The sequence below is a fragment of the Lacerta agilis genome, chromosome 9 (genome assembly GCF_009819535.1).
Source record: "Lacerta agilis isolate rLacAgi1 chromosome 9, rLacAgi1.pri, whole genome shotgun sequence".
Lineage (NCBI taxonomy): Eukaryota > Metazoa > Chordata > Lepidosauria > Squamata > Lacertidae > Lacerta > Lacerta agilis.
Window position 1 is genome coordinate 15570447 of NC_046320.1, and position 23643 is coordinate 15594089.

General features: G+C 43.1%; 1 protein-coding gene across 1 annotated transcript in view; it reads right to left on the reverse strand.

The window, feature by feature from the left end:
* Nucleotides 1–1732: 1732 nt before the first annotated feature.
* The window catches only part of SEL1L3 (SEL1L family member 3), a 48433-nt gene continuing 26522 nt past the window's right edge, over nucleotides 1733–23643 (reverse strand). Inside the window, exons 14-24 of the mRNA XM_033161047.1 lie at nucleotides 23038–23100; nucleotides 19722–19898; nucleotides 18472–18599; nucleotides 17015–17098; nucleotides 12986–13076; nucleotides 12803–12887; nucleotides 12070–12179; nucleotides 9423–9550; nucleotides 7148–7250; nucleotides 6994–7066; nucleotides 1733–2312 (exon numbers count right to left, since the gene is read on the reverse strand). Coding sequence (XP_033016938.1) covers nucleotides 2116–2312; nucleotides 6994–7066; nucleotides 7148–7250; nucleotides 9423–9550; nucleotides 12070–12179; nucleotides 12803–12887; nucleotides 12986–13076; nucleotides 17015–17098; nucleotides 18472–18599; nucleotides 19722–19898; nucleotides 23038–23100 — 1239 coding nt within the window. The 3' untranslated portion in view covers nucleotides 1733–2115. The remainder of the gene's footprint in view (nucleotides 2313–6993; nucleotides 7067–7147; nucleotides 7251–9422; nucleotides 9551–12069; nucleotides 12180–12802; nucleotides 12888–12985; nucleotides 13077–17014; nucleotides 17099–18471; nucleotides 18600–19721; nucleotides 19899–23037; nucleotides 23101–23643) is intronic.

Here is a 23643-nt window from a genome sequence, read left to right on the forward strand (position 1 = left end):
GAACCTTTCCACAATATTCTAATTTTTCAAGTTTCACCTGTACTTAATTCGTTCTGGAGGTCCGTTCTTAACCTGAAACTGTTCTTAACCTGAAGCACCACTTTAGCTAACAGGACCTCCCGCTGTCGCTGCACCGCCAGAGCACAATTTCTGTTCTTATCCTGAAGAAATGTTCTTAACCTGAAGTATGTAACCTGAAGCGTTTGTAACCTGAAGCGTATGTAACCCAAGGTACCACTGTATACATATACATATACATATACATATACATACATATACATATACATACGTGTGTGTGTGTGTGTGTGTGTGTGTGTGTGTGGTACATCTATTAAGAATATATAATCATTTCAACGTGGTAAAAGTTTGAGAGAACCAGTATGGAGTTCAAATTGTGAGCATTTCATTTGCTGCCATTAGATTCATTCAGAAATAAGTTGAGCTATTTCCCCCAAATAGATAAAATTCTTATTTCCAAGTCGATTCAATCTGAAATTAAACCCCCAAAGAGCCCTGGTCCTCTCCCCATCCTTCTCACTTATTGAACAGGTGCGTCAGGAGTGGCAAGCTATGGCACGTGGAGCAAGGAAGACTGCTATCTTTCTCCTGCCCTTTCTGGCAGAATTGAGCAGGTCATTGGGTGTGAGAGATGGGGAGGCACTCCAAAAAACTGTAAGACGTTGGAAGAATGCCCAAAGAAGTTGGTGAAGGAAAGGTGGCAACGGGAATATCAGTGCGTGCCTGAACCAAACCGTGAGAAAAATAAATAATGTACTTCATTTGTGCATTGCAGAACACCTTTCATTTACAGCGCACTTAAGTTAAAGGTTTGGTGTGTTTTCTCATTATCATCTTTTTATTACTTTAGTCCAATCAATAAACTGCTGGCACGCATTTTTCATCTCTAATATCTACAATTTGATCACCATTGTCGTCAAAACATCTGCTAGCGTTTATTATGGCAATTTCTACGACCAATCTATTTCCGTTTCACATCTCAGTTTGCCCTTAAAAGACTCCGCAGCCTCACACTTGCATTTTGTATATTTTCAGTGGAAACAGTATTTGATAATAATATGCAAGATGCCACGTGGGAGCATAACAGCCACAATAAAATGGAAGCTTAGTTGGCTGTTTTAATGGTCAGGCCCTCATCTTCTCTTATAGAGGTTACCGTGGTTCAATTGTGGTCATTCCCAACTGTATACTAGTTCATACGTTGCAGGCAAAGGCAACAAGCACAATAATAATAGAATTGTAGAGTTGTAAGGGACCCTGAGGTGTCCAATCTTCTGCAATTTAGGAATATGAAGCTGTCCCATAGGGGGATTGAACCTGCAACCTTGGCATTCACAGCACCATGCTCTAACCAACTGAGCTATCCAGATTCGTAAACCGCTTCACAGCCAGAAGCCACTTAAGCTGCTACAGCAATATTGTGTATTAATGAAATTAATGTGTAGATTTAATTTGTGCCTTAGAAAAGTTTCAACGTGTTGCCCATAAATTATCTTCATAATTGTTAAAACAACTCTATAAGGTACAGCAATATCAGAAGCAGCTTTTCTAAGCTCAGATACCTCTTCAGTGCTGAAATACCAGTGGCCTTGACAAACAGATACATACAGATATATTTAAGGTGAACAGACTATTCCTAGATACTGTCTTTGAAATGACATTCGGGAGGCTTATCCCACCAAGGCAAAAATGATTTTGGAGCACACACTAAGACAAGTCCTTTCCCCCAAACCAGGTCTATCAATTCTCCGAACTGAAAAGAAAACCCTGATTAATTTTAAAGTAACAGAAAAATCCCTTTCCCAATAATACAATAGGACCGATTATGTTCTAGTTCACACTGTTTCTGAATTTGAAAATAAATTACCTCAAGTTCTAAAGGACACTAGATCTGAAGGTCCTTCCTCCTTGAATCAAACTGTCCCCTTCCTAACCAAATTTTGGGTGAAACCTTCAAGGCTGCTTCAAGCTCAAGCAAGGAAGTGCTACACAACAGCATAGCTTGCTCCCATGGTGAGAGCACCTGCCAAGTCGCAAAAGGGGGGGGGGCATTTTCCAAACTGGCATAGAAAGGGGAGGTTTCCGTCCCTGAAGACATCAGAATGTCACTTCTTGAGAAAATGCATGCCTCAGCTGCTGGAGCAGGGATGCTGAGGGTTTAAGACATGCTCCTCTGAAATATTTGACACGTAGGTTCTCTGTGCTCTGCTGCTCCGTCTCACTAGTATTTTCCTCTGTGGAAGAGAGTTCAGCTGGAGCCTCTTCAGGGACTCGTGATATCCGGCGATGAGCAACTGTTGGAACACACAATATACAAGCAGATAAAATAGTGTTAAGATTAGCACGCCCACTATCACTCAGGTGATGCAACTATTGGGTTGCGGCGCTCATCTCGCTTTCAGGCCGAGGGAGCTGGCGTTTGTCCACAGACAGCTTTTTGGGTCATGTGGCAGCATTACTAAACTGCTTCTGGCACAACGGGACACCGTGACGGAAACCAGGGCACACAGAAACGCCGTTTACCTTCCCGCTGCAGTGGTACCAGTTTATCTACTTGCATTGGTTGCTTTTGAAGTGCTAGGTTGGCAGGAGCTGGGACAGAGCAACGGGAGCTCACCCTGTCACGGGGATTTGAACCGCTGACCTTCTGATCAGCAAGCCCAAGGGGCTCAGTGGTTTAGCACCTCTCCAACAAGGAGGACTACGTACACAGCTCCAGATCCTGAAGACACCCTTTTATGAATATGGAACCTGATTCAGCAGGGAGATTCGCACACAGAACCACATTCTGTATGGCACTCTGTATGGGCTCTTGGGTACCCCATAAGGGAAAAGGAGCGTTTTTCCCCCTCAAAACAATACCCACTCTTCTCCAAAACATTCCAAGGCAGGTCACAGCCAGTGGAAACAACAATATTAAAAGCAGTTCAAAACAAATACCAAATTTTCCAAATTCCCTTCCTTCACCAACATACTTTGCCTCCTTTGCCCATTAGAGCAGGCACGTCCAACAGGTAGATTGTGATCTACCAGTAGATCACTGGACGTCTTGTGGTAGATCACTGGTAGATCACTGGCTCCCCCCAAAGACTCAACAACTTTGGCTCCCCTAAAAAAGCTCAACATTTTTGCCTTGCACCCCAAAAAGTGGGCTTTCCTCCTCCGTCAAATAAGCTCAACATCTTTGACCTGAACCCCTAAAATGGCCTTCCTCCTTCCTAAAAGAAGCTCAACAACTTTGACCTGAACCCCCAAAAGGGGGTAGATCACTGCCAGTTTTTAACTCTGTGAGTAGATCACAGTCTCTTGGGAGTTGGCCACCTCTGCATTAGAGTAATGAAAGCTTATGTTGTTGTTCAGTCGTGTCCGACTCTTCGAACCCATGGACCAGAGCATGCCTGGCACGCCTATCTTTCACTGCCTCCCGCAGTTTGGCCAAACTCATGCTAGTCGCTTCGAGAACACTTATACTAACGGCAAAATCTAGCAAATGCTAAACACAACCAACTGAAAGCTATGGAATGGGAATTAAGTTGTTACTCCTGTTAAAATAAATGACTAAAGTGCACTTAACATGTAGGACTGTGGTTTAAGTGGTCTGCAAAAATGAGGTATACACTTTCATTGCCTCCCAGATTTACTACTGTGGTCAAAACACCTATCGGAACACGGTTACATATTTCAGATCACCCACTTGCTGCCTAAACACTTTAACTCCAGTCTTATTCATTCTTGCTTATAGCTTTGCACACTCTTCCGTCCCTTCTCACCTCTTTCGAGGACTGATGCTTCTTCACCTCTTATTGCAAAATAATTTTCCTTTCTGGACTAATCTGGGATTTGCCATCCCCATCCCTATTGCAGAAATCATTAAACTCTGCATGGCAAGGTAAGCATTAAATTGCAGGTGAGGTTCCGAACTGAGCGTGCGTGTGGACTTGATGCTAATTTATGCTCTCTGCATGACATTTCAATACAATCCTTGAGCAAACCGCATTGATCTGAATCGTAGATAACCTTAAGATTACACTATAAAATAATCAACTCAATCACAGTCCCATCAGGTGAGAAACATGAGTGTTGTAAAGAAAATTGCTTCTTCCTGCTATCTTGTCTTGTTAATATTCTACCACAATCCTTTTTTTCCAAATCTAGTGGAATGCTTTAGTTGAATACTGACTAGAAACAGGTTTAAACCAGCTTTATTTGGCTTTCTCACGCTCGGAGAGCAACTGAACCACAAGTTAAAAATAAAGTTAAATACCGGTTGCAAATTAAGACTGCACAAAATCTTTACACCCACACATACTGGCAAAACCCGCCTCCCTTTCCAGGATTTGGGTGAGGGAAAAGGAAGTGCTGTATAACATAACTCCCCAAAAGCTAGCTGTGTCATGCTTTTTATCAGTGAGAAGGAGAAGAAATAATTGTGGAAGGAGAATTGTTTTAAAGGAGAAGAAATAATTGTGGAAGTCCTTCCCTCTCGCCCCATCCCAATAGATGAAAGTGGGCCGATTTCTTTTATTCTTATAATAATTTTCTTTTATTCTTATATAAGAATAAAAGAAAATCATTATAAATTAGTTTGGAGATGGTATTTAACACTAGTCAGATTAAATCAAATGAACAAGGAATATTTGGTGTTATTGTTGGGAGGGGATGCCAGGAAACAGGGAATTATGTTCAATGTGGTGGGGTGTAAAGATGCACAATTTTTCTGGCAAAGGGTGTTTAAGAGATACAGAAATCACTGAGTTAAAGCTGACCAAAAGTCCAGAGGTAGCATTATTATCAATTTACGATGGGGTGGAAGGTTCACAGGCTATGAAGGACTTGCTCACAAATTTATTGACAGCTGTACCAATTATGATAGCTAGGAAGTGGAAGGGGCGAAAGAATCTATAATGGAAGAATGTTATAAAGAGGTGTGGGATATAGCTATTAATGATAAATTATTAACATGCCATTAAGATAATCTAGGGGGAATCCGCAGTGAGAAATTGATTTTGAGGAGATATGGAAGGTCTTTGTACTTGTTAAAATGGAAATGGGTTTTTTAAACCATATCTAAGAGGTGTTGAAATTTTGGCGAGGTTGGATAGTACCAATGGAATGGTCTCGGGGGTGGGGTGCACATTTTTTTCTTATTTATGTATGGTATTACTTGGTCAAATAACAGAAGAGGAGGAGGAGGAGGAGGAAGAAGACGAAAGACGAAGAGAAGAAGAGAAGAAGAAGAAGAAGAAGAAAGAAGCGAGAAGAAGACGAAGAAGAAGGAAGAAGAAGAAGGAAGGAAAGGAAGGGGGTTTGAGTCCCCCACAATGCGGAAATGCAACAGAACTACCCACTCTCAGAGGCTGTTGCTCACTAATCAGCCATGTGGGCAAGTCTTTCAATCAGGAGACACTTTTAGGTCCATGATTCTTGCAGAGACACCAGTGGGCAGTCTCTTTTGAAGGAGAAGTGGTTCTGAGTTTTTGAGAAATAAGGTCAATTCTTATTCTTACACAGTGCAATCATGGGAAACAAAATGAAGCAACAAGCCCTGTGCCTCAGCTTAGGAAACACAAGATGCAGAACCTCAGCATTGCTCCTATTCCTTTTATTTATTTTATTTATAACAGATTGAGGTTGAATCCTGACAAGACAGAAGTACTGTTTTTTGGGGACAGGAGGAGGGCAGGTGTGGAGTAACTTTGCCCCTGAAGGACCAGGTGCGTAGCCTGGGAGTCATTTTGGACTCACAGCTGTCCATGGAGGTGCAGGTTAATTCTGTGTCCAGGGCAGCTGTCTACCAGCTCCATCTGGTACGCAGGCTAAGACCCTACCTGCCTGCGGACTGTCTCACCAGAGTGGTGCATGCTCTGGTTATCTCCCGCTTGGACTACTGCAATGCGCTCTATGTGGGGCTACCTTTGAAGGCGACCCGGAAACTGCAATTAATCCAGAATGCGGCAGCTAGACTGGTGACTGGGAGTGGCCGCCGGGACCACATAACACCGGTCCTGAGAGATCTACATTGGCTCCCAGTACGTTTCCGAGCACAATTCAAAGTGTTGGTGCTGACCTTTAAAGCCCTAAACGGCCTCGGTCCTGTATACCTGAGGGAGCGTCTCCACCCCCATCATTCAGCCCGGACACTGAGATCCAGCGCCGAGGGCCTTCTGGCGGTTCCCTCACTGCGAGAAGCAAAGCTACAGGGAACCAGGCAGAGGGCCTTCTCAGTAGTGGCGCCCACCCTGTGGAACGCCCTCCCATCACAGGTCAAGGAGATAAATAACTACCTGACATTCAGAAAATACCTGAAGGCAGCCCTTTTCAGGGAAGTTTTTAATGTGTAATATTCTTGTATCTGATTTTTGTTGGAAGCCGCCCAGAGTGGCTGGGGAAATCCGGCCAGATGGGCGGGGTACAAATAATAAATATTATTATTATTATATTTATTACTCCACAAGAAGTTCCACAATTAATTGTCTGGAATTTATATAATCAATACATTGAAAAAGGGAGGTCTCTAGTGACTGGTGGTATCGGGCTAGGCTATACGTGGTCCCTTTTTAAAGAGCTGCTGGTTCACAAGGTGCGAACCAAATGAAATAAAATCAAATAAATAAATCAAAATGTGGCTCAAAATGAAATAAATAAAAATAAAATATGAATAAAATCAGAACTGTGCAAGGCTACATTTTCATTCCATGCTTCTATTACTTAAGCTGGCGCCCGATCTCAATTCTTTCCCCTCTGTAGTAAAAAAGCAAACTAGGCTTTTAAACCTGTTTGCTTTCAGTAGCCTTTAAAAATCTAGTTTGATTCCTTTTTCTATCAAGGAAAAAAAGTGGGATAGAGCAACAGCTTATGTAATCAGACACATGGAATATTCTTTTTTTTTTTTTTTAAAAAAAAAGGCTTGTACCCCTGTGATTCTGTTATTATTTTTTCTGTTCTTCAGCTCTATGGCTACTGCTAGATACTTACCCAACAGAGCCCGGAAACACTGTATGACAAATACAACCAATGCAGAGACAAACAAGGAGCCCAGGAAGTAAATCTGCAAGGAATTCAGAAGCTTGTATTAGTTAGAGCACAAAATGCCAGGCCTTTACTCAAAGAACAGTGGAGTTGTACGCACCAGACTAGAATGCAGAGTCGTCTTCCAGAAAACACGCAGGTGGAAATAAAGCAAAGCTAACGTGCATGGACTAATTGATTCTTGGTTGCTATAGCTCCAACACCTACAGACAACAATAAGAAAGACATTGATGACAAATAAAAATATGGCTCACAGCAGCCCGTCGCAAGAGCAGACAAGGACTATGCAGATGAAGGGATATAGCCAGGCAGATTGAAGGCTTGAGTCTTAACTTGGGCCATCAGTGATAGGAAACAGGCTTTCCTTCCACATCAAAGAGCCCATCATATGGTCTTCCATCACCACCTTATGACATGTTCTCATTTATTAGTTGAGTTACTGTGATTAAAATTATGCCCAGCAGTTCAAGTAGCTTGAGGGAATGGCTGCAGCTCCCATGAGAATTGAGGAACAGTCAAAAGGCAGCTGGTTTCTCAGCAGAGCCAATGGAACAAACCTGCCTCCCTTCTCAACCATCTAGAACTTAAAGACTGCAATCCTAAAGCTACTTCCTTTGATGTCAAATTCAGCTTCTTGGCACTAAATTTTGAGCAAGCATGCCTCCTAGGCTTGTGGGAAAGTTTGGATCTTGTGATGTTTTGGTGAGAGTTCTTCCCAGTGATGGCATCAGAGCCTCCTTCAGTCATTCTCATCTGGGTAATTACAGTCATGAGGTGGAAGAGAGTGGGACCGTGTCCACAGGCCCCAGACCTGTCATCCATGTGTTAGAAGGGAAATTCTGAAGAGCGAAGCCTTTTTCTGTGCATGTAGGTTCTCCTTGTGATTTAGAACATGGTGAAATCCATACTCTGAGTCAAAGGCCACCAGGAGGATGGAGATCTGCAAAGAGAAGGTTTTGCCTCTTCAGGCCTTCTCAATGTGGAGGACACCCTGGTCCTGATTGAGGTAACTGTGCCCCTGAAGGACCAGGTGCGCAGCCTGGGAGTCATTTTAGACTCACCACTGTCCATGGAGGCGCAGGTCAATTCTGTGTCCAGGGCAGCTGTCTAACAGCTCCATCTGGCACGCAGGCTGAGACCCTACCTGCCCGCAGACTTTCTCGCCGGAGTGGTGCATGCTCTGGTTATCTCCCACTTGGACTACTGCAATGTGCTCTACATGGGGCTATCTTTGAAGGTGACTCGGAAACTACAACTAATCCAGAATGCGGCAGCTAGACTGGTGACTGGGAGTGGCCGCCAAGACCATATAACACCGGTCCTGAAAGACCTACATTGGCTCCCAGTATGTTTCCGGGCACAATTCAAAGTGCTGGTGCTGACCTTTAAAGCCCTAAATGGCCTCGGCCCAGTATACCTGAAGGAGCATCTCCACCCCCATCATTGTGCCTGGACACTGAGGTCCAGCTCCGAGGACTTCTGGCGGTTCCCTCACTGTGAGAAGTGTGGTTACAGGGAACCAGGCAGAGGACCTTCTCGGTAGTGGCACCCGTCCTGTGGAATGCCCTCTCAGCAGATGTCAAGGAAATCTGACTTTTAGAAGACATCTGAAGGCAACCCTGTTTAGGGAAGTTTTTAATGTGTGAAGTTTTATAATGTTTTCAATATTCTGTTGGGAGCCCCCCAGATGGCAAGTCAAAGGCCACCAGGAGGATGGAGATAATAATAATAATAATAATAATAATAATAATAATAATAATAATAATAATATGTTGTTGTTGTTGTTGTTGTTATGTGTAGATGTCAAGGAGGAAGGGCCAGCAGACACAGGAGAACACTTGAAGATGCCTAGCATTCTTTTGGAAGAGTAGTGCGGCCCAACAAGCCATCCTGTTTTGCTGTTCTTGGTGGCTTGTGATAAATTTTCCATTCCCCAAGACCAAGGATTCTCAAGCATTCTACCTTCAGGAAAATACTTTCCCCAGGATTTGCTTGCCAGAGGAACTCCATGTGTTGCAAAGGAGTCCAGGGAACATGATCAGTTCACAATGAGCACAGGCCCATTCAAAGGGTGCTCAAAGTTTCTCCTGCAACTGCACGCTGCATGGAGAAAATAGTGGCAGGCAGAGAGTTGTTTTTCAGGAAAGGATTTGCCGTTACCAATCTTCTCTTTGAGGAACTCTTGGTATGCTTCTGACAGACCCCAGGGTCCCCTAGAATACATTTCAAAGACCACCATCTTAGGCATTTTAACGTTGTTGCCGGTTTTATGGAGCCTTGCTATAATTAATATTGCTTCATATTTCACACCGTGCTAAATAAAAACCTGCTCTTAACGTTCTAAGGACGGCAATGATGGACAAGAATAGTCTCACCTTTCATAGAGCTCCTGGAGCACGTTTGCATTACTGGAGTTGACGGTCCTGTCAATTCCTAAATGATCTAAAATGTGATGAGGGATGGAATAACCTTCTTCCAGGAGAACAGCCAAATTAAAGAACCCCTGCAACGTGCAAAACGAAGGCATTCCCAGTCAAACAAATAGCACTCCACAGGTCTGTGGCAAAAGGCATTGGGCGTTTTTGCTTTTAAAGGGGACAAGAAGCTGGTGAAGAATTCACCAAGACAGATAATGCAGATCTGGAGCAAGAAGCTCCCTTGTCAATTCATGCATTACAATCTGCAAGAAACAGGTGGACGAATGATGGAGTGCCAAAGCTCCAGTCCAGAGGCATGCCTCCCCCCCCCCCCAATTTCCCGCAAACTATTTTTATTGAGTCAAAGATTGTCTGCCCGTGCATACAAGAATATTTTTTTGAAATCAATGTGTTAATTTTATAGTACAAGAATATTTTTTTGAAATCAATGTGTTAATTTTCTAGTACCCAGATTCATACTAGTGAAAAGGTCTTTAAGACAATCTGGTTTGAGTGCAACGATCTTGATCAATAAACGATTTGTTTATTAGACTGAGAAGGAGCTTTGCGCTCACATAGTCCCTCCTCCCTCTTCTCTGAAGCCTTAAAAAACATTAAATTTTCTGTTTTACAATTTAAAGTTGTCATTTTTACATCCTTAAGATATCAATGACTTCCCATCTTCTCTTTCCATGGCTCATTTTACATATCATAAATCCCTGCATATTTTGCAAAAACTATAGCATTCAGTATTCCATTATTACATCCATCAAAACTTGTTTACACTGTTGAATTTATCTTAATGCTACCAGCATTTTCAGCTGTACACAGATATTTCCCATATATTCAATAAACGTTTTCCAATCTTCTCTAAACGTATGTTCTTCTTGTTCTCTTATTCTATATGTTAAGTCTGCAAGCTGCGCATATTCCGTCAATTTAAGTTGCCATTCTTCTTTAGTCGGGACCTCGCTCATTTTCTATTTTGGGGCTAACAAAAAACGGGGCACGGTAGTGGCATACATAAACAACCTTTTTTGACACCTGGGAATTTCAGTCTGAATTATCCCCAACAAAAAGGACTCTGTCCCCCCCCCCCCGGAAAGTACTTTTAAACACACACCCCCATTCATTATGTATCATTTCTCAATACTCTTTTACACTTTTACAAGTCTGTCACATATGAAAGAACGTTTCAACTCCCTTGAGTGGGAATTTAGATCCTAGTCTGATACTCTAACCACCGCAATACTGCAGTAAGACAGCATTGTTACACCGGGCTCTCTTAAGGGCATCAGCTATGGGTAGTTCAGCCATACAGAACGTGATCAGGGCTGTCTTTACCCCGGGGGGGAAGGGTTGCGGGGCACCCCGGCGCCAAATTCTGGGGGGTGCCAGATGGCTGGCGGGTGTGTGGCTTCCCTCCCAAGCCTCTGCGGGGATCGTTCTCCTTCTGCAGAGGCATGGGAGAAAGTTGCGTGCCCCCCTAAAAAAAGAGCTCCACGATTTTGAGCTGCCCCCCTAAAAAAAGCTCAACAGCTTTGGCCTGCACCCCCCCCAATTTGGGGCGCTAGGCTTTTTTTTCACCCTGGTGAAGCATATGCTAAAGATGGCCCTGAACGTGACAGGGGTTTGTGGGACACTGAAGATCTCAAGAGTCTTCAGAAAAGACCTCAGGCCACCGGTGAAACTGGCAAAAATGTACAAAAATGAAAAGAAAGAATAAAATAGAAAATTCTTTTCAGTAGCACCTTAGAGACCAACTGTGTTTGTTCTTGGTATGAGCTTTCGTGTGCATGCACACTTCTTCAGTATCTGAGGTGCTACTGAAAAGAATTTTCTATTTTGTTTCGACTATGGCAGACCAACACGGCTACCCACCTGTAACTGAAAAGAAAGAATGTTGGAGATGTGAGGCAGAAGGTACTTTCTACCATATGTTGTGGGATTGTAAAAAGGTAAAATTGTACTGGGAAATGATATATAATGAATTGAAGAAAATGTTGAAAAAATAACATTTGTAAAACAACCAGAAGCGTTTTTTGCTAGGCATTTTAGGCCAAGACATACCGAAGGAGATGAGGATGCTATTTATGTATGCTACAACTGCGGTGAGAATCCTGATAGCACAAAACTGGAAGACTGGAGAAATACCAACTAAAGAACAATGGCAAGAAAAACTGATGAATTATGCAGAAATGGCAGAACTGACGGACAGACTTTGTGAGAAAGACAACAGTGACTTTGAAAGAGAATGGGAACCATTTATAGTTTACTTGCAGAAACAAAGGAAGACTAGTGACTTGATGGCAGGATTTAAATAAACACTCACAACTTTATTAGTAATAATATGTAGTAGATAAGGAAGTAAAATAATGTAATTTTAGATATAGCAGTGTGTAATAAGGGGGAAATAAACCAGAAGTGGAAGTTGGGGGAGGTCCAGGAGGGGAGGGAAGAGGGATTGTAATATGAATGTTATGGATATGTTATGTATGAAATAATAGAAAAGAAAATGAAATAAAGTTAAACAAACAAAGAAACAGAAAAGACCTCAGGTTTTCTGCTGATCAGCCCTTTCATTTCCCAAACAGCAAGAACCTACCTGTGCGTCTCCATACAAGGCAGCTTGTGCATACATCTGTACTGAGATATCCAAGTCTCTGGACCGATTCCGATATCCATAGTAGTAGAAATCTCCCACCTTCAGATAAGCTGTGGAAAGAAGCAGCTGCATTAAAGACTGTGCAAGTGATTCCCTCCTTTGCAGCTCAGGCTATGACAAATTCCGGTGGTCCTGATCAATGATATTTTGCAATGATCTTTGATTGATTGCAAACAAGTCAGAAGGCGGTCATTTTGCACCCATAGATGGAAAGAAGATAAAGTCCCTACCAGAACAGAATGGCAAATTAAGTTGGTGGATTATGCCGAATGGGCAAACATGACCGGAAGAATCAGAAATCAAGAAGGATAGAATTTTAATAAGGAATGGGGGAAATTTTTAATTTTTCTTAAAAACCATTGTAAACAGTTAAAATCATTAGTAGGATGGGAATAACACATGTAGTTTAATTGTGAACTTTGGACACAATGGAGATGTAAAAGATTTGGATTATCATAAAAGATGCAGGAGGAAATGATTAACAATGGGACCCACAAAGGGGAGGGTGGAAGTCCAGGAATCTTGTTTTTATGTTGTATATTGGATATGTGATTGTAAAACTTTGATCTGAAAACCAAATAAACCAATTATTTTAAAAAAGAAAAAAGGAGGCCATTTTGCAACACTCAAAAGCACACAAACAACTTTATCTGTAACGGGTTTTTATACGTACCAAATGAGGGAGCATTTTTCTGAGAAACCGAGAAATTATAGTATCTCCAAATGCAGTCAACGCCCATGTATCTTTCTGTCATATTCTGGAACACAGGATGGGGGAGAGAAAGAATGACTCAGTATGCTTCCAGGAAAATAAGGATATAAAACAACAAGAGGCTGTGGAATCACATATACTTACTGGCCTCTCTTCGCAGAGGTGTGCCAGGTTTGTCTGTGACACCTCGATTCCAGTCTCTGCAGACAGAACATAATAAAGCAGAGCTTCGTGCCTAAAACCCAAGGGGTGTGAGAGAGAAAGAGAAATGCAAGGTGAACACAAGGAAACTTCAGAAATAGTTTGGCACAGTGGTTTTCAAACAGAGGCAGAACACCGATAACTGGGAAACACTGGCCCGCGAGCGCTCCCATTGGAGAACAGCCTTTACCAAAGGTGTCATGGGCTTTGAAGACGCTCAAACTCAGGACGCAAGGGAGAAAAGTGCTAAGAGGAAGGCATGCTTGGCAAATCCACACCGTGATCAACTCCCGCCCGGAAACCAATGTCCCCGCTGTGGAGGAATGTGTGGATCCAGAATTGGCCTCCACAGTCACTTGAAGACTCACTGTTGAGGCCGTGTTTATGTAAGACTATCTTACTTGGCTATCAGTGATTGCAGAAGAAGAAGAAGAAGAAGAAGAAGAAGAAGAAGAAGAAGAAGAAGAAGAATAGAGACAGATTGCTCAGCAGTACTGTTATTCCTCCTGGAATGTGCCACAGCAAAAGAGTCTTGAGCATGTTTTAAGGCACATTTTCCATTCACGCAGGGTAACAATAAGGCCCGAGGAGCTCAAGGCAGCCACATTCGCTCTTCATTTCCACATCACAACATCTCTGAAGGGTAGGTTAGGTGGAGAGACAGTGACTAGACCAAGGTCACCTAGTGAGCTTCATAGTTGCATAAGGTTAGAGTACGCACCCTAAAACATTCCACAGAATCATCTGCGGAACACAGGCCTTGCTTGGAAGAGAAGGGAGGGTTCTGAGAAGACAACGGGTTTAAATTGAGGACAAAATTAGAGATGACATTGGCATAGCTCAATTCAGCTCATGCAGAACTAATACAAGGTGGTGAGCTTTTGAAGTGCAACTGTGTTGTGCAGGTGGTAGCAGTTGAGCAAATGACCTACCCATGCAAAAAAAACCCACCACCTCCTAAGAAAACCTCGTCTCCCCTCTGAGTGGTGCAGCAGTAAAATGGATAGCAAATTTTGCAAAGCTAAGCAGGGTCCAGTATGGTTTCAAACTGGATGGGGAACACATACTGAGATTCCTGCATTGCCACTAGATGATCCTTGGGGTCCCCTCCAGTTCTCTGATTCTATCCTAATATTTTGCCCAGTAGAAGTTACCTCTGGTCTCAGATTTCCACTGAGAAAAAAAGACTGGCTGAAAAAGCTGAAAGCAGGGGAGAGCTCCGCTTCATGTAAATTTGAGGATTATCCAATGCAGATACATGAGTCCACTCTTATTATGTCTAGTTAGGCCCTAAGAGTTTCAGAAAAATGACACATGATGCGAAATGCATCACTTGTAGCTGAATTAATCTTAAGAAAGCAAACTGTAAATAGCTGCTTGTGCTCCATCCCTGACCCCAGCCCATGGTCATGGCTAGGACTGTGTCATGAAAACTCTCCCTGCCTGCAGAGATGCTATTAGATCTTGAAAAGAAGATTCCGTTGGTGCTTCCCTCCAATCTGAAATAGGTTGTGGCTTTCACACAGAGCTGGGGAAGAAAGGTTGGCACTCCGAATCAACAGCTACACCTACTGGTCAAAACTGAAGAAAAAAATCTGAAGAAGTGTGCACGCACATGAAAGTTCATACCAAGAACAAACTTAGTTGGTCTCTAAGGTGCTACTGGAAGGAATTTTTATTTTTATTTTTTATTTTGGTCAAAACTTAAAAGTGAAGGATAAGGATTAGCAGCTGATTTAAACTTTGGCAATCTGCCTCCTAGCTTTCACATGGATCCTTTACGTGTAGAGTTTCACCAAACTGTACCCAGAAAATGGGAGTTCTGCATGTGGATTGAGATACACTAAATTCAGACTATCGTTAAAGGGCAGAAAGTTGTCTGTGATGGTGTTTATTATTATTATATTTGTGCTATAAGGGTGGCGCTGTGGTCTAAACCACTGAGCCTCTTGGGCTTGCTGATCAAAAGGTCGGCAGTTTGAATCCCTGCGATGGGCTGAGCTCCCGTTGCTCTGTCCCAGCTCCTGCCAACCTAGCAGTTTGAAAGCACACCAGTGCAAGTAGATAAATAGGTACCGCTGGGGCGGGAAGGTAAACGGTGTTTCCATGCGCTCTGGTTTCCATCATGGTGTTCTGTTGCACCAGAAGTGGTTTAGTCATGCTGCCCACATGACCCCAAAAGCTGTCTGTGGACAAACGCCGGCCTGAAAGCAAGATAAGTGACGTAACCCCATAATCGCCTTTGACTGGACTTAACCTTCCAGGGGTCCTTTACCTTTACCTTTACTTGTGCTATAATAGATGGTTCATTAGGTTTTTCTGCTTTGAGCACTGAATTGTTTTAGGTCATGATGAGGGCAAAACTAGAGGGAATGGTGGAGATCTGAGCTCAAATTTCTAATTTTAGCAAATAGCACTGCCCCCCATCCCCAAGGGTGGTTGCTCCTGGATTCTAATTGGGGCTACAGTACAGCCCCACCACCACCACCACACACTGTTTTCCAAATAAAGGTCACTCACCCAGAGTGGCTATTTGTCACTTACATATGTCCTCCCCACCCATGGCTGCTATTTGCCAAAACTTAAGAGACTGGAGATCTAATAATAGGTTACAAATGTCTCATCTAGTTTGTCCCTGAGTTTTTCATATCGAGCTAATGATTTGGTCTTTGTGCTGATACATCTGTTGGGAGTAGGCTACAGAGTTAGGAAAAGGATAAATCAGTCAATTGTTCTGATTTAGTTACTATTAGGTGGTCATTTCACAGCATAAAAGAACAGAATTCCCATTCTGAATTACATTTCTCTTTTGTAGCCATTGTGTTACAGTCGTACCTTGGTTCTCGAACGGAATCCGTTCCAGAAGTCCATTCAACTTCCGAAAACGTTTGGAAACCAAGGCACGGCTTCTGATTGGCTCCTTCCTGCACTCAATCGGAAGGAGCGGAAGCCACGTCGAACATTCGGGTTCCAAAGAACATTCGCAAACCGGAACACACACTTCCCCGTTTGCGGCGTTTTGGAGCCAAAACGTTCGAGTCTCAAGGGTTTGACAACCAAGGTACGACTGTATTTCACTTTCTCAGTGAACACACCTCTTGCCTATAGTAGTAGTAATAATAAATTTATTATTAAAACATATCACATTATTATTATTATTATTATTATTATTATTATTATTATTATTCCATTGGGAGCAACCCAGAATGGCTGGGGAAGCCCAGCCAGATGGGCGGGATATAAATAATAAATTATTATTATTATAAATTATTAAACAGAAAAGAAGGTTTGTCATTGCTTTTCTCCCAAGAAGCAGGCGTCTTCTAATTTCGTGACTGCTGTCACCATCTGCAGGTTCCATGATCACTGCAGATGGTGATAGCAGTCACGAAATTAGAAGACGCCTGCTTCTTGGGAGAAAAGCAATGACAAACCTAGACAGCATCTTAAAAAGCAAAGACATCACCTTGCCGACAAAGGTCTGTATAGTTAAAGCTATGGTTTTCCCAGTAGTAATGTATGGAAGTGAGAGCTGGACCATCAAGAAGGCTGATCGCCGAAGAATTGATGCTTTTGAATTATGGTGCTGGAGGAGACTCTTGAGAGTCCCATGGACTGCAAGAAGATCAAACCTATCCATTCTCAAAGAAATCAGCCCTGAGTGCTCACTAGAAGGACAGATCCTGAAGTTGAGGCTCCAGTACTTTGGCCACCTCATGAGAAGAGAAGACTCCTTAGAAAAGACCCTGATATTGGGAAAGATGGAGGGCACAAGGAGAAGGGGACGACAGAGGATGAGATGGTTGGACAGTGTTCTCGAAGCTACTAGCATGAGTTTGGCCAAACTACGAGAGGCAGTGAAGGATAGGTGTGCCTGGCGTGCTCTGGTCCATGGGGTCACGAAGAGTCGGACACGACTGAACGACTGAACAACAACAACAACAACAAACAGAAAAGGAGCATCACACCTACCAAGACAGTTCCAGATAAGCGTTGAGAGCTTTTTGAACGACGTGGCCTAAATAGCCGTTCTTTTCTGCCACATATTTTGCCCAGCTGAAAATAAGAACAGAAACATTAGCACTCAAAGTCTGCAGCCAACTTTGTGGCAGGCAAATGCCTGCACACACCTCAACCCAAATCAACGAGCTCTAGGAGAATCTCCTGCTTCCCAACATGCTGTCTCTCATGTTCTTCTAGCCCCTTGATTTCTTGCTGGTGTCTGCAATGGCGGACACCTGGCAGCAGCCCTCACATTGTGAAGAAGTCTGTGAATGGTCCTCAACTCCATTGTGTACCTCCAAGTTGAGATGAGATGGGGACCTTCTTGGTGGAGAAGAGAAAGGAAGGAAGGAGGGCGTTTGCTTCACTGGCAATGTAAGACTCAGGGCTCCCTCCATGAAATGTGCAATTTAAGCTTCAGAACTGCAAATCCCCTCAGCCCAAAAAGTGACACAATGAACAGGGTATGGAAAAAACAACAACAACAAGTATAGGTTTGCAACGTCAAGGTCACTGAAAATCAGGTTCTCCTCCCAGAGAGCATGTGTTGCGGTGAGGTCACCACAACTGACTCTCTGTTGCTGGGGTGGCTAAGTTTGGACTGCCACAGCTACCCGATTGGTCCCTTGGAAGCAACGGGGTTGCAGAATTTGCTTCCGAGGGACAGATATATACCGCTGCACGTTGCGTTGAGATTCCTCTGTTTTGCTTCGTCCACCGGATCACCTGCCCACCCTCCCTATATTTAGGGTCCGTGTTGACCCTGTTATACCATCGTGGGTCGTCTGCTTTTGGGGCAGGGGCCCGGCAGGGATTTTTCCCACTTGGCTGATTGGCTGGTGCCTTTGGGGTTTTGCCTACTGTGTAGCAAATCATCACAACATTGTAAGGTTTGCAGTTGGGCATTGGTTAATGTGTGTGGAGGGGACGAAGCATGGCTGTGACCTGCCCCTCCAATGGTTGCTGCGTAGGTATTCCGTTAAATGAATCCAGGGGCTCACCATGCATTTGTCCGACCCCTGAAAGGGGGACAGGGCCACACAAGAGCCCCTTGGAGCATTCTGGGTGTGATCTTAGGGATCTGCACCCATCCCAATCGATCTCCCAGGGTGTTTACCTTGACTGACCTCTGCAACTGGCAGTTGTCAGCTCTGTTCCTGTCCTGGATAGTCTGGGACAGGTTCAGATAGTCTGAACCAATGCCTAAGCAAACCAATCACAGCCTGTAATCAATAAAGTTGTGGCCAAAATTATGCCAACCCTCAAACTAAAATTTGAGTCATGTGTGAATTTATTTCTAGGCAGTTTTGGTGATCTTAACACACAACCATATTTATTTATTTTTTGCAGTCACAATGATTCCTGGTTTAAGAAATTTGATTTTTGTTGTTGTTGTTGTTGTCGATGCATTTCTTAGCACTACTTACATTACTGCCTTTTCAGGATCCCTGGGGAAGCTCGCTAAGTTTCCTGTAATATAATATTGCGAACACCGTAATGTGCCTTCCATGTGACCACTTTCTGCCGCTTTAAAGAAATAGTCAGCAGCAACAGTCTGCAAAGTGGGGGGGAAAGCAGTAGAAAAATAAAACTTTTGCTTGTTTCGTCTTTCTATAATGTCAATAATGCGTGCATAAGGAAAAATGCAAGTTTTTTTAAAAAATGAAATAGAAGTTATTAGCTACCACTTGTGTATTGGTCGCCATGTTAAAATTTTGAGAATCCAAAGAGAAAAATGTTGTTTAATAATACTTCTCCATGCTGGAATATCACCAGAAGGTAATGACCGCTCCCCACATCAAATGGGGGGGGGCGACTTTTGCATGGTTGCACGCAGCCCCCTGGATCCCAGTGCGGCTCCTGGTGGTTTGGGCTGGCTTCATCCTCCCCAGGCTGGATACCTGGAGGTCTCCGCCTACCTCAGGCAATCGCCCAATCCCGCCTGGGGAGGCGTTGCCAGGGGATTGGCCAGGTAAGGGGTGGGACCACCCTGCACACACAATAGAAGGTGTAGCTTACCTGCGAAGCAGCAGTCGGCTCCAGAGCTTCTCCCTCCCTCCCCTCCCTCAGTTAAGTCTTATTTTGCAGCTTCACCTCTTCTCCACAGGTACGCAGGCGCTGCTATTTCAAGGCCGCTGTTGAAGGGTTGGAAAGGAATTTCCCTGCATTGGCAAGTTTCGCCTTTCCCGTAGCAATTCGTCACAACTTTGGCGGTTTCAGGCCTTGGGCGGAATCCTTTAGTCTATCTTCCTAAATGACGGGGAGCATGAGGCGGTGAGCCAGGCCCCCCCTTGTGGCTGCGATAACAGGGTTCCCCGTTAAAGAGGTCTTGGGGGATGCATTGGCCATACGCCGAGAGGTTGTCATTGCTCTCCCCTCCAACGGCGGCGAATGGGGGACGGGCTCTCTGCTTGAACATATGTTCTCCAGAGCTAGCCCAATCCCCTCACATGCTGGATAACCCTGATGTTTCCCAGACCCCGGCTGGGGGCTGGGGACTGGGAAGGATAAACGCCCAATGCCTGAGCCAAGGTCTCCCTACATCTGAATCTTAATAAAGTTGTGGCCAATTTTAATCCCATAGCACTTTGTCTTGTGTCATTATTCTGCTCAGGAGTCGCCTGGGGTTTGGGGGACTCCGCCTGTCCACACACATAAACAAACTATTTATACTCACTTTATTTCTCCCAGTTATTCCTGGATAAGCTCCATCTAAATACAAGACGCCAAGATTGAAGGATGCATCAGGATTGCCCATAGCTTCAGCTTTTAACCAGTATCGGGCTGCTTTCGCATAGTCTCTTTTGAAGTTATGATAATACCAACCCAGGCCATTCACTGCTTGAGGCAGTCCCTGCAGGTAGAAAGGGAGCAAAAGGGGAAATCTTAAGATCTTTCAGGCTGAGAGTGTTTCAATCCCTGATTTATTTTGTTCGAGGACAAAACACCTTATGGAAAGACATGGGGCTAAGTCCAGGCTGCTTTCAGATAAAACCCCCAGGGACACCTCCCACATTTTGTTGGAAGCTGCCCAGAGTGGCTGGGGAAACCCAGCCAAAGGGGCAGGGAATATTATTATTATTATTATTATTCCCAGCCAATTGCCAAGCAATCAAATCAAACCTGCAGAAAGAGGACGTGACACAATCAGTGTGTTGTTTTAAGGGGTGAAACTTAATTTTTGCGCATTTATTCAGTGATGGGCCGTTAAAAAAAATATGTTTTTGGGGTGTGAGGAGGAATCCGAATCTGCTATCATTTTTGTGACTGGGCAACATTTAGCTTGGCATGTCTATGTTTGATGAAAAAGTGCATACCCAACTGCTTTTGGAAAAACCAAAGAATTTAATTTTTTTTCCTTCTGAAAATGTCAGGTAATGCATCGTCACCATTGTCAATATTAATACGTAACGTAACCGCAAGAACTTGGCAATCACTGTTAATGATTTGCATGCCATTCTGCGCACATATTACTTAACGAGGAAAACTAAATAAACCAAAATATCTTTGGATTTCCCAAGTCATATTATAACTTTTTAGCACCCCTCACGCCCTGCTTCTAATATTACTGGTGAGTCACATGAATACTCCCTCATAGCAAAACATCCCCCCCCAAAAAAATAATATTCTAGCTTTCTATATGTAGAGACATCTGACACAGGACAGCAGGGCATGGCAATCAAGGATGCAAGAGCAACTTTTTCTCTCATTTACAGGTGGGTAGCCGTGTTGGTCTGCCATAGTCAAAACAAAATCGAAAATTCTTTCTAGTAGCACCTTAGAGACCAACTGAGTTTGTTCCTGGTATGAGCTTTCGTGTGCATGCACACTTCTTCAGATGCATGCACACGAAAGCTCATACCAGGAACAAACTCAGTTGGTCTCTAAGGTGCTACTAGAAAGAATTTTCGATTTTGTTTTTTCTCTCATGTGGCTGTTACAAGCATGGAGGGAGATGCCTGATTAACATATTTTAGGAATCAGGATGATAATAAAGATATGCTTATGGTCAGCCTTGTCTATCTATAAAAGCAGTAAGTTAAACAGCTTTTTAAAAAAAACATAATATAGACATGGAAGCATGGGAACGATTGTGGAATACGGGTATAAAATTTACAGCATGCTATAAGAGAGAATTATATGGAAGTGATATATTGATGGTATCCAACCAGTGGCGGAGTTTCATGCTCCGGCACCGGGGGCGGGAAGCAGGCAGGGGCGGGGCTGGCACGTGTTCTGGGGGCGGGGCAGGCCGAGATAGAACCCTATCGGGATCACGCTGCCCGGGGCGCCCCGCTTCCTATGCCCCACCCTTCCTACGCCAGTGTATCCAACACCGAGTAAATTGGCAAAAATTCATAAATCTAAATCAAGTAAGTGTTGGAAATGTAAAAAGAAAAAAGCAGAGCCATAGCTAGGTGATCTTGCACCCCACCCCGGCCGAACCGTCCAGATTGCGCCCCCTAGCCATGGACAAATTAGCTCTTCTTTCCACCTCTCCTCCAACCGCCCCCCTCCACCCATTCAATTCACCCTCTATTTATAACCTTTTCTTGTGAGGCAATAATGCATATTTTTATTTATGGACATATTTTTAGCCAATTTTGCGGGGGACCCACCTCACCACCCTCTAGCTACGACCTTGGAAAGGAAGTTCTTTTTATCATATGTGGTGTTCTTGTAGTAAGGCTAAAGCTTACTGGGGAATGATATACAGTGGTACCTCGACTTACGAATTACTCGACATACGAATTTTTCGACTTACGAATGAAAACAGTGCCCGCACGCCTACGAATTTTTCGACATCCGAAGGACATCCGTTGGCGGTTTTAGATGGGGTTTACTCAGCCTACGAATTTTTTCGAATTTTTCGTTTCCAATGCATTCCTATGGGGAAATTGCTTTTTTCGACTTACGAATTTTTCGACCTATGAATGTGCATTCGGAACAGATTAAATTCGTAAGTCAAGGTACCACTGTATAATGAAATGAAGAGGATGTTTAAAATAACCTTTGTTTTAAAAAAAGAAGCTTTTCTTTTGGGAATTATAGGGACAGAACTACCTGAACTGTATAGAAACTTCTTCATGTATGCTGCTGCAGCAGCAAGAAAGCTACTTGCCCCAAAATGGAAAGAAGCAGAAGTCCCAGTAAAGGAAGAACGGATACAAAAACTTATGGAATATGCAGAAATAGCGAAACTTACTGGAAGAATAAGAAATCAAGATAACAAACTTTTTATAAAATAATGGAAATGGTTTATTGAATATTGACTGATAAATTGTAAACAGATAAGAACATTGGCAGGATTATTGTAATAACTTGCAGTTTTATAAGAGTATATATTTAAATGAATAAATGAGCAAATTGAGTTAATTTAGATATGCAGAAGATATTAAAAATATATTTAAGGAACCGCAGAAAAAGGGGATAGGAAGTCAAGTTTTGAAATGTCAAAATGATTGTAAAAATCTGTGAAATGTATAAACCTGAAAAATATAAATTAAAAAAGAAACAAATAACAAACAAACAAACAAAATAAAAAAGAAAGAAACCACAGGATTTGAGGGGACCTAAATGAAACTTAAGGTACATTGGACTTTCAAGGATTGCATCTGTACCTGACAATTTCTGGAGAAGTAGCTGCCTTAAGCTGTGTACACACTTAAGCACATTCAAAGCATATTCAAAGGACATTATTTCTCTCAAAGAAGTCTGGGCACTGTAGTTTGCCCCTCACAGGGTTACCATTGCCAGCAGGGCTCAACAAGATACAGTACCCAGAATTCTCTGAGAGGAAAAAAATATACGTTTTGGATGTGCTTTAACAGTATACAAAGCCTTAGACTGCTGCAGCAAAAACAACTATCTCGTGGGACCTTAAAAATTAGCAGATATATTGTGGCATGCCGCTGTGCTGCAGCAAAAGGATGCTCCATCAGGCAAGAGACCGTGCAAATTCCCCTACAGAAGCTGTTTTTTGTGGAAGTTACCTTGGATGCAGCTTTCTTCATCAGATGTAAAGCAAGTGTTCTGTTCTTTTTCACACCTTGACCCTAAAGCAATAACAAAAATCAGGATTATACAAAGCCTTTCCTATTCCTGCTCACTGAAAACTCACATTACCTTAAAGGGACAAAAAATGCAGGTGTAACTTTCAAATGTGGAGGATCCTCCCATGATTAATTGGTATCCTAGCAAAAAAAAAAGGACTTTCTTCCTCCTCAAAGCACGCATATATCTTTTATTGTCGTGAAACGTCAAAAACCTCGTATCCAATTGACAAATGCAACCTCCTTGTCCCACATTGATATTAATGTGTAAAAGGTAAAGGTGAAAGGTAAAGGAAACTGGATATTAATGTGTACCAATGGGTAATTCCACACAGAGGCACGTTCTGTTAAATGGAAGTCTTGCCCAAACAGGGAAAGCAAAAATGCACCCAATACCTGTACAAGATGCAAAAAAAGGGGGTGGGTGGGTGGGGATTAAGACCAGCAATAAAAGGATTGTTTAAATAAATCGGGAAAATGGCTAAGGAAGAATTCAGGACATTTGATGGCAAAGCAGTGAAAGGCCTGCTAACGGAGACTGCAGAG